General features: G+C 38.4%; 2 protein-coding genes across 2 annotated transcripts; both read left to right on the plus strand.

The window, feature by feature from the left end:
* Nucleotides 1-1,014: 1,014 nt before the first annotated feature.
* synj2bp (synaptojanin 2 binding protein) lies at nt 1,015-6,592 on the plus strand. The gene is made up of 4 exons (XM_051396077.1): nt 1,015-1,225; nt 1,842-1,978; nt 2,942-3,037; nt 4,464-6,592. The coding sequence occupies exons 1-4, from the start codon at nt 1,162-1,164 to the stop codon at nt 4,605-4,607; spliced, it is 441 nt and encodes a 146-aa protein (XP_051252037.1). The 5' UTR covers nt 1,015-1,161; the 3' UTR covers nt 4,608-6,592.
* Nucleotides 6,593-7,546: 954 nt separating this feature from the next.
* On the plus strand, nt 7,547-17,540 carry LOC127361445 (deubiquitinase DESI2). The gene is made up of 5 exons (XM_051396073.1): nt 7,547-8,728; nt 11,830-11,902; nt 13,549-13,642; nt 13,743-13,884; nt 14,948-17,540. Exons 1-5 carry the CDS (start codon nt 8,690-8,692, stop codon nt 15,185-15,187), a joined length of 588 nt encoding a protein of 195 aa, XP_051252033.1. The 5' UTR covers nt 7,547-8,689; the 3' UTR covers nt 15,188-17,540.
* The last annotated feature ends 843 nt before the right edge of the window (nt 17,541-18,383 follow it).

Here is an 18,383-nt window from a genome sequence, read left to right on the forward strand (position 1 = left end):
AAACATCCGAATCACTTCACACAGTTCAACTTCTTACAGTTATTGAATTCACTGTTCTGGGTTAATTGTACATAACAGGAAATATCCATACATATGTCTCATAGTCAGTCATCAGTTTTAATAAATGATAGAAAAGGGTTACCTTTAGGAAAAAGGTTGGGAACATATGGAAGTCCATTTCCACCAATGTGACAGGGAAAAAAAGGGATTTTGTAAATCATAATGAGAAATGTTCTCTTAGTAAAATTACTTAGCAGCATTAGTATCTGAAAATAATGAGAAACTTTCTCAATATTTAAAGACATTAAGTCATTATTTTGAGATACTAAGTCATTTTAAGATATTCACTCAAAATATTGAGAATCTTTGTCATTATTTTGAGATAATAGTAAAAATACTGAGAACATTTGTCATTATTTTGAGATACTAAGTCATTATTTTAAGATATTCACTCAAAATATTGAGAATCTTTGTCATTATTTTGAGATAATAGTAAAAATACTGAGAACATTTGTCATTATTTTGAGATACTAAGTCATTTTAAGATATTCACTCAAAATATTGAGAATCTTTGTCATTATTTTAAGAAATTAACTCAAAATATTGAATGTTAGTCATATATTGAGATATTAAGTCAAAACATTGAGAAATTATGTCATTATTATGAGATACTAAGTCATTATTTTGAAATATTTACTCAAAATATTGAATGTTAGTCACATATTGAGATATTAAGTCAAAACATTAAGAACATTTGTCCTTATTATGAGATAATAAGTCATTATTTTGAGCTATCAAGTCAACACATTGAGAAAGTCTCTTATTACAATGACTTACAGGATTTTTATTTATTTGTTCATCCCATTGGCAGAAATAGGCTTCCATATCAACCACCCCATTACTGCACCGGGGGAGTTACCTGCACTGCTTTGCCTCTGCTCTCTCTCTCTGATTTGCCTCCTGCTCTGCTAATTCAAAGGTCGGCCTGCAGTTCCGTCTCACCCCACCAGGGGGCAGCACGACCACAAACCACCCACAGAGCCGAAGGAAGCAAATCGAAACTCCTCAATGAGTTCACCTTCAGATAAATAGTTTCTCTCTCTCTCTCTCTCTCTTTCTCTCAACCCCTTCTCCTTTTAATCGCTTGGGCGTCTTGAGAAGATGAACGGCTCCGTGCACTCCTCACCCACCGTGGTGGACATTAAACTGAAGCGGGGACCGTCAGGTAGGAGGACGGAGCAAAACTTAAAGCAGATGGCGGTGGACGCTGCTTTGCTAACTGGCTAGCTACGTAGCAGCCGTGGAGCTAGTGGGGTGTCCTGGAGGCTAATGGCGAATCAAAAACTACACAAACCTCCTGTGAAGTGTTGTCGTGTCGCAGTGGGAGATGAGTTTGTGTTACGGAGGCAGGCTGAAGTCTAATGAGTCTTTTTTTTAATCTCCTATAAACGTTTATTGATGTACTTTTAAGGCTGTGTTTAAGGTCTTTTTTTAAAAGTAAAGTGCTCGGCCTGTGAGACTTTCTCCACTTAAAGCCAGTGGCGTTGGATAAGTTAGGAAGGTTTATTTAGCCTCCTCATGAGGGAGTAATGTCTGGTTTCACACTTTGGCTTTTGTTATGTAACATTTTGTGACCCTGTGTGTCAATTTGAATCCACCTCTGAGTGGGTGTGCAGCGTTGGAAGGATTCCTCTTGCACTTTGATCCATTGAGATAAATGTTATGTTTGGATCAGCAGCCTTCAGCCCTGATAAACTATGAGATCTGTGTCTATTGAATTTCACCCAGAAACCTCTGTGTCATGCCAGTGTCTGTTGTTGTTTTTGTTGTTGTTTTTTCAGGCTTGGGATTCAACATAGTTGGGGGCGTGGACCAGCAGTTTGTTGTGAATGACAGTGGCATATATGTGTCCAAAATAAAAGAGGATGGAGCTGCAGGCCTGGATGGGAGACTCACAGAGGGAGACAAGATCCTGGCGGTAACACACGTTGACTTTATCAAGGGTGTCGGATGTAGAGGAGAGTGCTTATGATTTATGTATAGGGATGGGATGATATATGATATTATCTGTGAATATCTGAGAAAGCTGTATAGCTCGCCGGTATACAGTCCTATGTTGATATCCTGATTTATTTTGAACAAGGTGGAGCCAACATCCTGTCCCCATGGTTGAAGGCTTTGTATCTCCTATAAAATATTTAAATGAGATGTGTGTAAATAGTGCAGATTACAAAGTGAAAAACAGGGAGAGGAGGTCCGTGATGCACTAAATAGAAGTGTTTCTTAACGAAATGTAAAATGATTCCAGGATGTTTTAGTGCCATTTTAAAATCAGAAAGTATATTTTTTATAATTATCGTGATAAAATCATGTGTTGCAATTATTTTGGACAAGATAATCATCCCATGACTATTTGTTTATCTCATCTCTGTAACACTTTGCATAACACACTATTAAGTTGCACTTGTTACTATTTGATTTATGACCTGATCTAACCTGAATAATAAAGTTAGAACTAAAATAGAGCTGCATATTTTTTTCATTAATTGCAGCCATTTTCAAACACAGTAATCCAGTAGAGACCTAATTTATTGATATGATTGACTTAATGTCAAAGCTAGTTAGAATAAGCCCCATATAACCGTGTTGTAACCAATTTTAGTAGCTGATTTAGTTACATACCAACTGGTAGTTACTCAGCCTTTAGTGTCAAACTAGAACTTACACATAGCTGGTGCAAGAATGGCCAATTTTCTCTATAGCCCAACATTTTATATATTAAGGAATGAATTTATTACTGTAATCCAGTAATACTCAGCTGATTCTAAAGTGAAACTAATGATTAACCGCAGCTCTTACTAAAGGTCAGTTATTTGATTAAAGGGGATGATGAATGTAAAAAGCACTCACTCATTGTTTTTGTTCCATGTGCGTCGTGTAGATCAACGGAACGAAGCTCGAGAATCTGACACATAGAGACGCAGTGGAGTTGTTCAGGACAGCAGGGGAGGACGTAGAGCTCCGTGTCCGGAAAAAGGTGGGTGGCCTTTAAAATGACCTCTTCCTAGTATTCAGATGTTTTTACTGGTTTTGTATTTAGTTTGAGAACGGTTTGGTTTTAATTGCACCTTTTAATTTTAATACAACTTTATTGTCCACAGGCATGGGAAATTGTCTTTAGGTCACCAAACACATAAAAGCAGCATAAGAACAAGCAACATTTAAAACAAATATGGCAACAAATCACAGCACAGTAGTAAAAGAAATACAAAAAAAAGTATGTGCTGATTGCCGATGATGTCTCTAAAGTGAAGGGCACTCATAGCTTTATGTCTCGCTCTCACTGTTTACAAGTTACAACTCATAAAGCTGAAGACAAACTCACTCTGCGTCCGTCCAAAGCAGCATCGAACCATTAATAACCAAATGTTATCTTCCATCCGGTGAGAACAACGGCCTAAACAATAGCTACACATTGCTGACGATGTGAAACAGCACTTCTGTTCTTGCTCCCTGAAGGTGAATGTTTCATTTCATAAAAGTGTAATTATCTTTTATGGTGTTCGTGGAGGTGGTCTACCATGGGAATCCCTGAGAAACCATGTAAGGTAACACCAGTGAACTATGTCCTGTTCAGAATAAGAGGTAATGTCAGGGCAACATCCAGTTCCACCTTTTATACCACTGTGGTTCTTCCGACCAGCGGCGCTCTGCAGCAACATTTCCTCAAGAAAGAAAATCCTGATATTTTTTCACAGCTGTCACACGCTGAGCAAATATATTTACCACTAAGACTAAAGTCTACTATAATTATGTGTGATGGAATATAAAAACTGTTCTATGGTGAGTTTTATGAATTTTTTGACTGTAAAATCTTCAAAACATAATTTTTTAATGGTTTTATAAACTTTCAGATGAAAATAATGCTACTTGTGCTTCACTCGTGTGCCACCAGAAGAATGTATCTTTACCCATTAATCTTCCTTTAGTTTGGTGGAATGAATGAAACACTTGTTGGCAGCTGGTTTGGCGAGTCCAGCCTCACTTTTGCTTTTGAGGATTGGGTTTCACTATTAAAGCCATCCCAGTGGTTTTACAAGTTTTAGGCTTTTCAAATGTTGCACTCTTTGTGTGTAAAACTATGTATAAATTCCCAAAAGTGTGCGTCATTCTGCCCATTTGAACACAAAGTGGTTTGATAACACTTCGTACAGACTAGTTCATTTTGAGTATACCTAGCCCTTTAGACCATTACAGTCATTATGCATGAATGAAATATTGGGATTAAAGTCTTTTTCTTTACAGAATGGTAACATCAAGTAATTTCATCACCTCTTAGAAGATTCCTTGAAACTGAAACTGCGTCTAACACCAGAGCGTGATTTAAGCAAACAGAGTGGATGACTGCACTCACCATATCTCATATCTACTGTTGTTGTTTTTTTTTTCTATCTGTCTTGCAGTTTGCCCATCACATGAACGGACCCACAGACTCACAACCCAAGCACGAACCTTCTGTGTTTCCTCTGGGAGTACTGGCTGCTTTAGCAGGAGCCGCAGCCATCTTGGCATTATTTTACATGCGGCAACCTAGGAAGCACTTTTAACAAAGTCGGTGTCTATATATTAATTTTAGGATCAAAAACGTTGCTAAAGGCCAAAGAGGGAACAAACTCAAAAACAGTAGACGTCATTATTATTTTTTCTGATTAGTGCGTGTTGGTGTCACTGATGAGTTTCTCCATGTTCATGTGTATAATGTGATTGATGGTAGCTTCTTGACACCCTTTCCTATGCAAAAGGATGCTCTCTTTCCACAGAGATTACTTTTAATAGATAACTTTGTGATCGTGAGGAGAAGAATGTACACACGACATTCGTGCTGCTGAGCTGAGCTGGGCTTGAGCTCCGGCAGAAACAAACAAAGCTGCCCGTACACGTCGGCAGAAAAACTAATAAATCCACGAGTCACATCAGACTGACTCGAGCTTCAGGGTCCATTTACAAACTGAAAGACAGTGTTGTGCGCAGTCACTCGTAGGCCTCCCCGTACCTCCGCTGAATGGCAGTTCTGTCTGAGGGGGCGGTATGAGAGGAACCCACTGTACTTTCAGTTTGTCAGTGTTCAAAAATTCACACGACGGGGTTTGATTTTCATTTTGCACCGTTGCACAGAATCATGGGAGGAGCGGCTTCCTGCTGCCTGCAGTTAATGAGATAAATTGTGTAATGGACTTTAGAGTGCCTTTTGTGTCTATTCCAAGCGACGGCGGTACGTTGCTCCTTATCGTGATCAAAGTGAAAATCGACTCTACGTCCATTAATACATTAAATTAAAGGATGTGGCTGCCGATATCTTTTCTTAATGTCAACACGTCCCGTAAACCACCTCAAACCAACAATGACTTAGTCCATCTCTCAATACTATCCGACTTCCTCAGCCTGTTTCACCCTCACCCTCAAGACTTTATTTTCAAAAATGTCTCGCAGATCCTGAAACAGCTGGGCACTGTAGGTTTTAGCAAATATTACTCACACAGGAGGAAATGATTTATTTGTCTGGGACTATTTTCAGCTGCGAATTAATACACATTTGGTGTTTCCAGCAGAGAAGTGGTACAGTGGTGATTAAGGAACATGTAACCCAGTGCAAACAGTGGGGCTCATTGATGTGCTTTTAATAGTTTGACACAGAGGAATAAGATATAGCAGATAATAGTTGTTAGTAAAAATCAATTCACTGTTGGTTTTGGTCTTTTAATGGGATTTGTTGACCGTAAGAAAAATACAGATTGTCACCAGACTCACCCCTTTAAAGTAATATAAACTAAAAGTTCAAAGTATCACCAAGTAGTTTCAGTTTGAAGAGTTTTTCACAAAGTGTCACATGGTCACTCAGGGTGAGCCATTAAATCTCTATCATACAAACAAATCATTCCTTAAATAAATATATATATCTATATCTATATCTCGTGGTGAGCGGCTCATTGATGCTCAGTCACAGCTGAAGACTCCAAGAGACGGAGCCATATTTGTGTTTGTGTGTCACTGCCATTTAAGATATTCTCCTGATTTAGCGCCGAGGCCGGTGCTCGTAATCACATCGCACCTTCTGCTACGTGATTTGTCTTATACATGAAATGTAAAGCATGTTGTGATAGAGGACACGAGTTGTTCATTTATGTGAAGGATCAACAGCTTAATACTGAAAAGCAGCTTGAGACGGTTCACTTTACAGGAGAGGGTTGTGGTTTTTTTTGAGTTGCTGTCAACAACTTAAAATGTTTGTTTTCTTTGCACTAGCCACAATCATGGAACTCCTCCAGTAACGGCCATAGAGCAGATGAATAAGTGAATTGTTGCTGGGTGTATTTGTCCACATTTGTCAGTCTGTAGCGCATCTATCAAACAATTGTCTCTGACTGTATGTGGCTCTTGTTGTCTGTAAATACATTTCAAGTCGCTCTGCTGAGTGGGATTGTGAATATGTGCAGTTATGCCAGAAAAGTTGATCAGAAGCACTAATAAGTTATGCAAATACTGTGTGTTTTACATCCAAACACCTACTGTATTAAAATTCATGTTGAATTCACCTGGTTTTGTTTTGTTTTGTTTTGTTTTTAATTCAACAGCAGGAAATAATTGAATAATATAACATGATTTCACATTTTTCCAGTCCATAACCTGTAGTTTTTACACACTAGATGGCAAAGAAAGAATTCAAAATAATTTATTATTATTATTGTTGACCGATAATTTATCAGCCTCGATGATTGTGTATCCCTAGTAATTACCACTACTGATGAAAATCTAGTAGAGACTGAAAATAGTGAAAACTGAGAAACTAAGTCAAACTTATTAAAGTAAACATTAAGATTGAGGTATCAGGTATCTTGAGGTCAAAATAGAGATTTACTACACAATTATTTCGTATCAAGTCAAAAGTATGAGGTAGGAAAGATTAATACATTTTTAAAAAATCTTAATTATGTTAAAATCTTGATTTCCTGATTAAAATTATGAGGTATTAAATTACTTCACCAAAATAAATATTTACTAAATGAAAAAATATGGATTAATAAGAGTGTCTTCTCATCATTTTTACAATAAGTCAAATTGTTGACTTAAATTTGATTTAATACTTTAAAATCTGAATTTTGGATTTATCTGTAAAGTTAATGACAACAGCACACCACCGGAAGTTGTCGGATTACCTTCAGATTAAAAGTGGACAAAAACAGGATCCTTTTTGACTACAGTGAAATACAGATAATCATTAATATGTGCATAATACTACTTATTATTAGTATAATACAAAGAAAAAAACATAATTGAATAACAGACAACTGAGCTAGACTGGCATTATTTTTATTATTTTATTTTTAATATTTGATGTCAAAATAAAAAACCTGTTATAACCTATTGTTGCATTATATTATATAACCCATTTAAGTCGTATTCAGCCACAAAAATCCTCTTTGATTTAACAATCCAACCCTAATTGACGCCAATGGCTCTAAAATAAATAAATAAAGTGACTTGTCCTGTTGCACAAAATGAATCAAACATATTTCCACATAAAACCCGGTTGGAAAAAAAAGAAAAGTGCTTCATCTTTTGTAACAACCTGTGTACACCCACCAGCAGCTCCGTCTCATCAGCTGTTGGAGGATGTTGCCTCGGAGGCAGATATGATGTAATCTAACGCTTCAGTCCCAAACCAGGGGGGGAGACAGACGGGGAGGCACAGAGCTGGAAAACAACCGCACCACACGGATGGACCTCGGCTGCTCTGCTACTTCATAAAAAGAACAACAAACACCTTCATCAGGCGGGTGGTTGGTGGTTGGTGGTTGGAGAAGGAGTCATGTCGCGGAGGTTTGTACCGACTAGCCGACCAAGAGGATGCTGGATGCGGGCCAGCAGTAGAAGCAGCACCGGCCGGGGATGCTGCTGGTGAACTTGACTCCCCCCTGCTCCTCCTCCTCCTCCTCCTCCTCCTCCTCACATCAGCTGTAATTAACCACCATGGCTCAGGAGTCCTCTTCCACAGCTGCTGCTCCAACATCCTCCGTGTGAAAATGGCCCGCACTCCGCCTCCATCGGTCCGTCCTAGCTGTCGCCTTTTCGCCCGTGATGAGGAGGAGGACGCCCGCTTCAGATTTCAGCCCTCGCAGGGGCCTTCATCTCCGCTCTGGATCATGCTCTAAAGCGGCTGATGTGACATTTTTGAGCTGTTAATTTCGCAAATTACACCCCCTTGCTGCCGGCATCGATTTCTCTTGCAGCGGATATATATATATATTGGAGCCGGGAGATGGGCCGCGTCCCCTTCTGCTGCACCTCGCTGTTGCCCTGCTGGGATCTGATCATGCTTTCCTGAACCCTGCTTGCCATAATGGCTCTGTGACATCTCGCTAAGCTTCAAATTATCCTGTGTTTGGTTCTTTTGGGGCATTTTTTCTAGCTTTTTTCCCTCCCCTCGCCTCCTCCGGCCACCCTGCAGAGCTGTGTCCAAGCAGTAGTTGCCCTGCGGGGGGAAATGAGCAGCCTCCATCCCTCAAGCCTGCCCGCTGCTCCTCCTGTCCACCGTGTGGTCCTGTGACATCAGAGGGGTGTGGAGGTCCTGACAACCATAAAACGTGGAGACGTGGTGGGGACGTTTGCCTTTCCAGCTCAGGTTTAAACCATGGCCAATGAACCTGTCATCCTCAACGTGTATGATATGGTAAGAGTCCATCTCAACCAGAACTTATTCATTGTCTCATTGTGGGAGGTTTGTAATCGGACACCAGCAGAGGAAGTGAATGCACCACTAGAAATAGCAGGCCCACTAATACACCTGTTTCACATGTGCACCTCACAGCTATTTTAATGTTGGAATGCGTCCAGATGGACTCGCATATTACATGAAAAAAAAGAGGCTGCAGCAGAAGTAGGACTGCACAGTTAATCGAAATATCAAATCTCAAGACGCTGCAATTTTTTTGATAAAGGTAAAATGTGTCAAAACAGCATTATAATGATAGACTGTAGTGCTGTAGTGATTCCCAGGCCTATATATGTTGTTATCCAGATATAAGAAAATTTATTTTGTTTGTTTGGTACAGACCCCCCCAAAAATGTCAATTTTAATAGTCTTTTTTTACGCTGAACCCTAAAAACTGATCATTTCCACTAATCATGAATCATATCGCACTCATTTTCTAATGTTAACAATTGTGCATTTTACTCCTGTGGACTTCTAAAGCGGTTAAATGTTAAATTAAAAGAATTTTGTATGGAGTTTGGTGAGCACAGTCACACCCATGGTGTAGATTGGGGAAGAGCATGTGCAGTATAGCTGCCCAGTGTATATGACCATCCCTGCATTCATTGTGTTACGAGGCCAAAATCTGCTCTTTCTACTAATTCAGCCATTATTTATCAGCATCAATGTATTTGGTTTGTGAAAAAGTCTCATTTTCCAACCTCATGTCTATGAAACAAGAGCGTCCCTCAACCCTCTGACCTCTGTCTCAGTGCCTACAGCTCACATGATGCACACACATACGAAACACACACACACGCACTCACACAAGCCCACACACATCAGTAAAGGACAACAGTGTTCATTCATTCATGTGCCCACAGCCTGGTCTTCACTGTACAGCTGAACAGCCTGCTGTGTGAATATTATGCAACATGTTGCTGTAAATCCACAGAATTACTCCATATACAGTAAAATGTTTGTGACATCGTGGAGTGTACCCATACTGGGAACACTTTACTTCAACTTCACCCTGTTTAGTATTTATAAGCAGCACACAGACATTCAATAAATTATTTATAACTCATAATAATGTAGTTGTAAGCAGATATACCGACATTATCATGCATTACAGCCTCTGTCCATCTGTAATAAACAGTTAATGGATCATATAACATAGCTGTATTCATACTTAATGATATGTGATTGCACACGTGTACCTACTGTGTATTATAATATGTTTCTTAAACTGTTCATACACATGTACATATCACTCACAAGTGTGTCAAGATGTAATTTTTCCCTTTAAAAAAAATTTTAACCCCCTCTTTTTATAATTTTTTTAAAAAAAAAAAAAAAATTATTATATAAAAATTATGTTTTGGAAAGAAAGAACCCCCCCCCTTTAAAAAAAAAAACCAAAAAAAAAAAAAAAAAAAAAAAAAAATATAAAAAAAAAAATTATAAAAATTTTAACAAATAAATACTTAATATTTTATATTCATGTAAATTGAAAAGACATGTTATTTATCTGTTTAAACACCAGCTACAGACGCTATACTTTGAGAGTTTTAACTGGTGTAAAATACATGAATAATCACTTAAAATGTCCTTATTATTGGAGATTTAGATTATTTAAATATTTGTATTTACTGAAGTTGAATTCTTTTTGCTCACATGAAGTCACATTTTTCAACAAGTGTCCTCATTTTTTAACTTTCCAGACATGAATCAGCTTTCTCCATATTTGGAGAAATTGTACAAATTCGAAAACAAAAAAATGAGTCTGTGATTAAATAAACACTCACACACATGAATAAATGTATAATCACACGGCCAGAACACAAAGCCAGGTGCAGTTTTGGACTCTCAACTCTCTCTTGGTGTCTTCGAGCCGTCTCACAGATGAGGACCTCGGTGGGGCCAGAAGAGACAGCTGCTCAAACGGCCGATTTAATTCCAGCGTGGCTCTGCTGTGCCGGGACTTAACAGGTCACACAGGGGCTGTGGAAGAGGGAGAAAGTGATCATGAGGGCGGTGACAGTCGGAGTCAGCCTTAAATACTTCTGCCGAGAATTAAACACAAAAGCACGAGTAGGCAACAAGATCCGCCTGAGAGTGAATCACGCGAGGAGGGATGATGTTGATGAATCGATCATCTTCAATGTGAAATCAATGTGACTGGTAGATGTGTGTAGTGGTGCATGCTGTATCTGCATAGGCAGGATGTTGTAGGGAGAGACTGCATGGATCTGTGCAGCAGTGTTGGCATGCAGCTTTATTTCACAAGAACAGCAACAACATCATCAGAGAAGTGTGACAAGATAGTGACTGAAAAAAGCTCCACTATTATTGTTTATGCACTCAGGAGAAAGTCTCACTTCTAGGTGGAAGGACTTGTCCTTGTTAATTGAAGCTGAGAACTGACTTCTAGACACAAGGGTAAAAGTCACTGCAGAAACGTGAGAGGACTCTGTTGACACAAAGGAAAATGGTGGATATGCTTTTATTATATCAGTCTGAGCGGAAACCTGTTCTATTATTAATAGGGGACATCTGGGGCAGTGTGGATAGCTCTTAGTATGTTTCCTCAGGGGTGTCTATGGGGGCGGGAGAGTCAGTGGGCGTAGGAGGAGGGGAGCTTAAATGATCTCCTGATTATCTGCAGTGAAGGGTCGGCAGGGCAGCTCATATCACCTGGAGCTTTTCTTTTGTGTAAATTTTCCTCCAACAATTAAAAGAGTTGCAGGAAGGTAGACCGGCTCTGTCCAAGGGTAAAAAATCTGCCTACCAGCACCATCAAATTTCACTACATGTTACATCTTCTTTGTTTAAACTGTACAAAAACCAAAGTGTAATTAGAGCAGTGTCACCCAGAAACATTCTCTGGGTGTAAATGTTTTTGAGTGTGAAGTACACAAGTATTTTTCTGAGACATACTGTACATATTGTACTATTTAAGGCTACAGTATAATAGTATTTTCTGTAGAGCTGCTGCATCGTTTCTTCCCTGATACAACACAAAGTAACTCTTGATACTGATCCTTCTTTATACTCTCTCGTCCTCTCTTCCTCTGCAGTACTGGATCAACGAATACACTTCCAATCTGGGCATTGGAGTCTTCCACTCAGGCATTGAGATTTATGGCAGAGGTAAATCCCTTTCCTTCCTCTTCCTTTATGTCCGTGAAATCAAATTACAGTTTGTCAGAGCAGGCCTCACTCGGACATGTGCATCACCGTCTGATCATGAGGTCTGTGCCCGGCTGCTTTCGCAGACACAGCTCTGGTCTGGTTTTAAAAATGGAATATGGAATTGTGTTTCCTAATAACATGACCCCATTTCTCTGGGTTGAGTCACCACTGACTCACTGTGTATGTGTGTGTGTGTGTTTGTGTGTGTATGTGTGTGTGTGTGTGGGTTTTGAAAAAAGAGAGGAAGAAACCAGCGTGAAACTAGATCACTTGGAATTCCATTATATCTGTGCAACCAGAAATATTGGCTCTGTGCACTGTGAAATATGATGACAGTCAAAATACTTGCTCCTTACTAGGGTGAGGAATCACTCCTTTTTATGGAATTTCAGCATATTATTTTTGTTCTTGCAGGATATTTTTACATAATGACCACATGAATTTAATCATAATGGATTTCCTGTCCGGTAAAATGTCCAACTCCAAATGTTTTAAGGGCTAAAAACTCGAAATGACATAAATCTAACTTACATTTAGTGAATCTTTCTGCATCATTTGAACTGAATACGTGCAATTTAAGAGGCCAAGCACTTCAGTTTTACAGGTTTTAGAAAAAGGAAGTTTTGCTGATAATACTTTTTATGTACTCTATTTATATATATATATACCACTGCCCACAGAGGAGTGTGTGATCCTTCAACTGACATTAAAACATAAAGTATAACTACAATTCTCCACCAAATCAGTGGTGGATTAAGTATTCGGATCCTTTATTTAAGTAATAATAGCAATACTGCAACACAAAAAATAAAATCCTGCATTGAAAATGTCACATACTGTAAGTAAAAGTAAGTGTGATTAGCAAAAATGTACTTATAATGCAGAAAAATGGCTCCTGTGAGTGTTATACTGTATATTCTGGATTAAGTAGCCTTTTACTGTTCTAGCTGGTCAACGTTGAGCTCATTATATTATATATACATTTGATAAAGGTTACTGTTGGGTAATTTAATCTGTAACAGAGCATTGTAGTTTATAAGCTCGTCATATGTTTTATATGTAAAATGTTCATTTGTTAAGTAACTAGTAACTAAATCCATGAGATAAATGTAGTGGAGTAAAAAGTACAATACTTCCCTCCGTGGAAAAGAAGTATAAAGTTCCATTAAATGGAAATAGTCAAGGTACCTCAAATTTGTACTACACTACTTGTCTAAATGTACTTCCCACCATATAGTGAAATCTTAATACATCTTAGTATAAGGCACAAATATCTGCTTTAACATATTATTATTAAAAAATACTTTTATTTATCCACAACAGTATAATTGCTTTCACATATGTCTGAAACAGCTCTGTCTGTCTGTTGTGACAATGTATAAATTCAAATTAAATTCAGAAACTACAATATGCAGTGTCTCTACGTTCATCACTGTTCTCCATTATACTGCCGTAAATACAGGGACGGGGAGGCCTGTAATTAGCCAGGCCTAATGATTTAAGTACAGTGTGTCAATGATTAATCACTTGTTTCTGAGTAATTACAGTTGTTTAGTGCTTCCACTTGAGAACTTAACCTTTGTTTTGCATCTTTGTCCACACAGAATTTGCATACGGGGGTCATCCATACCCTTTCAGTGGCATCTTTGAAATCAACCCTGGCAACGCTGCTGAACTGGGAGAGACATTCAAATTCAAGTGAGTGCGCTTCATTTTAGCATACAATACACTGTAATGTTGTTAAGGTTAACAGTGGAGATAAGTGCGATGATATATATCTCTTTCTGCTTGCAAACAGGGAGGCCATTGTTTTGGGCACCACAGACTTCACAGAGGAGGACATAGATAAAATCATGGAGGAGCTCGGTAAAGAGTTCAAAGGCAACGCCTACCATCTAATGCACAAAAACTGCAACCACTTCTCCTCCTCGCTGTCTGAGGTCAGTCTGATGCTGCTTTTACTGCCAAATGGTTGGTTTTTTTTGTTCCTACTTGTACGTATTGTTCAGAAACTATAAGACACAGAACAGTGCAGAGTTACAACTATAAATAAAAAAAAGTTACATGTCAAGAGAAGTTCATTTAAAGGGGCACTCCACCAATTTTACACATGAAGGTCAGGTTATTCATCCTGAGTAGTACTTAGTACCTGTGGAAACAGTTGTATAATGTCTTCTATGGCTCTGTTCGCTCAACATGGGATTCAGCACTTCAGAATTTTAGCCGTGGTAGCTGGATGGCTCTAGGGATGGCAAATATCAGTCCACCACTTTGGTGCAGGATAAAAGGTCTCAACAGCTATTGGATGGGGACATTCACATCCCCCTCAGGATGAATGATAATAACTTATTATCGGGTTTCAGTTTGTCTAGTACTTTGGTTTCTGACCAAATACCTGCAAAACCTCCCATCAGCCTCAGCTGTACTAACATGCTAAATTGAGATGTATAACGTGTTAAACATTTTACCTGCCGAATGTTGTCATTGTGGATGTGTTAGCATGTAGCACAGCATAATGTCTAGTTTTATTAAGCAGCATTAGAAAACAAAAGACCCTACTGAGTTGCATTATGGGAAATGTAGGACCCAGTGTTTTTTGAGGCCCTCAACTTCATGGCCTCACTGATGGTCTTTTATGTATTGTCCTATTTTATGTAGTGTATCTACTGTTCTGTAGTCGTTCTTTGTCTGCCTGCCCTGGGACAACAGATGCAAATTAGCTGTTAGGTAACTCTGGTACTTTTAATGGGGCGCTGTCCTTGCAAAAATAAACAAATACAATTTTTAAAAAAACAATGTGCAATACTAAAATTATAAAATTTCTCATTATTATATACTTCCAAGAAAATATGTATCCCTATATACAAGCATAGGAAATAAAATCATCCACAAAACCATGATATTCAGTGATTAAACTTGCTGTTGTCCTTCTAGTCAAATTCTTGATTTTTCAAATAAAACAAAGACAATATGTCTGATATCACATGTTCCGACTTTTCTCAGTTGCTGTGTGGACGGGAGATTCCTCGCTGGGTCAACAGACTGGCGTACTTCAGCTCCTGCATCCCCTTCCTGCAGAGCTGCCTCCCCAAGGAGTGGTTAACCCCGGCCGCCCTGCAGAGCCACATCAGCCTCGGCCTCCACAAAGAGGAGCAGAACGAGTCCAGCGACGAGGACCCTTCGTCCCCGTCCGGAGCGGCCGCCACCGGCTCCTCCCACAGCTGTCGCCACACGAGGGTGTGAACTGCCCCACGTACACTAACCTCTGGACCTTCCTGCCACCTCTGCTAGTGGCTCAAGTGGCATTAGAAGGCTTGATCAACCACCTGACCTCATACTGTTTGTCCTCTGAGTAAAGAGGCAGGAAAAGAAGAGTTCCCTCTTCATGGAAGGAGCTGCTGCCAGAGACTTCAGACCTACAGAGACCCTGCCCATCCTTTCTACAGACAACAGGATGACAAAGGCAAACTTTGACCTGAGCACTGAAGCGTGGCTCAGACTCAACAACAACCACTTGTAGATCTGAAGTTTGTAGTATGTTATTACTTGTCTTTTCCATGAACTTTTAAACCTTTGTCAGCCTTGTTCCCTGCCCTGCCTTCAGAGCTGCTTTTGTAGAATAACTAGAACTAGACACCTGAGGCTACTTATAATGACATTACCAGGAAACTGCTAATCTGCTCAATTTCAACAAGTTCTCGTTCAATAACCTCAATGTGGCCTTCAGTTGATATCGTTGACTCCGCTTTCTTCGTGTGGAACATAAGTAGTTAACTTTGGCCATTTTAGAGGGTTAACCTGGTTAAAGAGGAGTTGATTGTTCCCCCGATGTCAGTCTGAACTGGTAAAACTGTTGCATGTTGAAAGAATTTGACATCCAAGTAAACTGAGACGCCGCACTTCTGATCACATCAAGTATTTCTCCTCCTTTTCCTAAAAGAAATGATCTATATATAGACGGTCGTAAACAATCATGGGCAAATACTGTTCAGTTTAAATAGTTGCTGTTCAGACAGCCTCTGGCAGCCCGGTCGCTATCTGTGAACATCTCAGAGACACAAAGAAAGTCAAGCTGCTACACTGACAATTATTGACTTTGTGACCCAGTACGATTTTTGTCTACGCTTTTATATCCAAATGGTCTTTATATTATAACGGTGCGATAACTTCCAGGCTTGGTGATGCTGGTCTTAATACCTTTTTTTCACCATTAAACAGATAAAGACAGAGCTGCCATTCAAAAAGAAAATCAGTATTCTGCTATAAATTACAGTAATCCTTAAAGGAATAGTTTCTACATATCGGGAAATACACTTATTTGTTTCTTGCTGAGACTGAGATTGATACTCTCACGTTAAACATGAAGCTATAGCCAGTTAGCTTAGCTTATCTGAAACAGAGGGAAACAGCTAGCCTGGCTCTCTTTAAAGGTGGTAAAATCTTCATAAAAGCCCCATTAAAGCTCATTATATGTTGTTTTGTTTAATCTATACAAAAACCAAAGTGTATAAGAACAGCACAGACTCCAGGAACTTGTTTTTACACATTTTTGTGTGTGATTAATAACAAATAATGATTCATAAAAACCAAGATTTTACATTTTAATTAGTACGCTTTATTGGTGCTGGTAGGCTCTTCTTTATTTTAACACTCGGACAGAGCCTGGATAGTTGTTTCCCAGTTTCTTAAAGCTAAACTAAACAACTGCTGCCTGAAGCTTCATATTGATCCCACAGACATCTAACTCTCAGCAAGAAACTAGGTAAGTATGTTTCCCAGAATGTCAAACTTTTCCTTTAAGACCATACTCTTATGTTGGATTTATTTCAACTGTGAACTGAACTGTGACATGTTTATAGATACAGAGCATTTTAATGATAGTAAAAAAAAAAACTTTTTAAGAAGTCCTTCTGAAGTTTGGTTTGTCGTAGAAGATCAGAATCCCATAAAGGAAAAAGTTATTTGTAGTCATTGTGGTTTTAGCGTACATGCAGGTGAACAACCCCATTAATGACTATTTCCCCCCTCGGATACTGATGATGGTGGTAATTATGATGATGATAATGATGACAAACATCGGCTCCCTCATTTTAATTCATGCCGCTTGCTTTTTTTTAAAAATGCAAACACTCAGTAAACCAGGCCACCTGTGATTTGAATCTTTTCCCATCCCTCCTGCTGTAGTGTGTTTATGGACAGCTTTCTCAGGAAGGAAATCACATGACTTGTAATAGTGGCAGTCATCTCATTCCTGCTCAACACCTTCATAAATGGGGTCGAAAGTGCAAATTAATAATTTGACTTCTTCCTCGTGTTCTTAAATAAGCTATATTCTTATTTATTTTTTGATGTAGTCTTACATTTCACCAAGTGTATTGTGTTCAGATTTTTGGTATATTTTGAGTCGACAGGAGCTGTGCAGTGATCAGTATCCACATGCTCAAAAGTCTTTGGTACTTTCTACAGAGCAGACCAGACAGGTATTTTTTTCTATCGTACTGTGTCAACCTTAACCTTGTATTTCCTTTTCTTAACCCAAGATGATTTCAAGAATGATGATATAGTACTAGAATAAAGAGACAGAATAACAAAGAAATGTTTTGCTTCTTGTGTTGTAGAATAAAATATGAGTTTGGGTGGGTAATTTAACAACATACACTGTAAGATTTTGCCGTGGTTTTAACGCCTCTGGGTGTTTTAGGCTGTGAGCAGGACTTTTTATGACAATATGGGGACTGATATATAATTTCTAGCAAGTACTTTGAGTTGTCAGGTATTTAACTTTGCTTTTACTGGATAAGCCAAAAAACAACAACAAAAAAACAACAACAGGCATTCCCAGGTCAATATATTGGCCAATGTCAGCTGTATAATTGTCTCTGTATATACTGGCCAAGAAGAAACTGCAGTAGAGAAATGCTAAAGATGTGTTTTAAGGTTTTTGCTCCTCCAAAGAGCAAAGACAAGTTTATTTTTTAAGTCTAAAATGTCCCACTTTGGACATATCTCAGTCACAAGTTTAAAAAAAAAATCTTATCAAGGATTTTGTGTTTTTTCATTAAAAAAAGGAGCAATATATAGAAATCAATATAATGCTGTATCAAATAGAAAATTACATTGTTGACAAAGCAGACAGCATCACTATGCCTAAATGTTAGTATAATAGCAATATATAGTTATCAATTTTAATATAAGATATAATATACTAAGTTACTACTACTATATATACTTTAAAAATGTAATCCAAATACAATTAAGAATGTAGTAAGTAACCTAATCCAAACATCCCAATATTAAAGTAATGTGCCTTTTCTCTTTCTTTTCTTTTTTACACCAAATAAACAATTAAAGACAACAGAGAAAATAAATATCAATAAGAAATATTTATGCAGTTGTTTTCTATAAAACAACAGAACAATGTAACCTTAGAAAAGAAAAT

This window comes from Dicentrarchus labrax, unplaced genomic scaffold (genome assembly GCF_905237075.1).
Source record: "Dicentrarchus labrax unplaced genomic scaffold, dlabrax2021, whole genome shotgun sequence".
Classification (NCBI taxonomy): Eukaryota; Metazoa; Chordata; class Actinopteri; family Moronidae; genus Dicentrarchus; species Dicentrarchus labrax.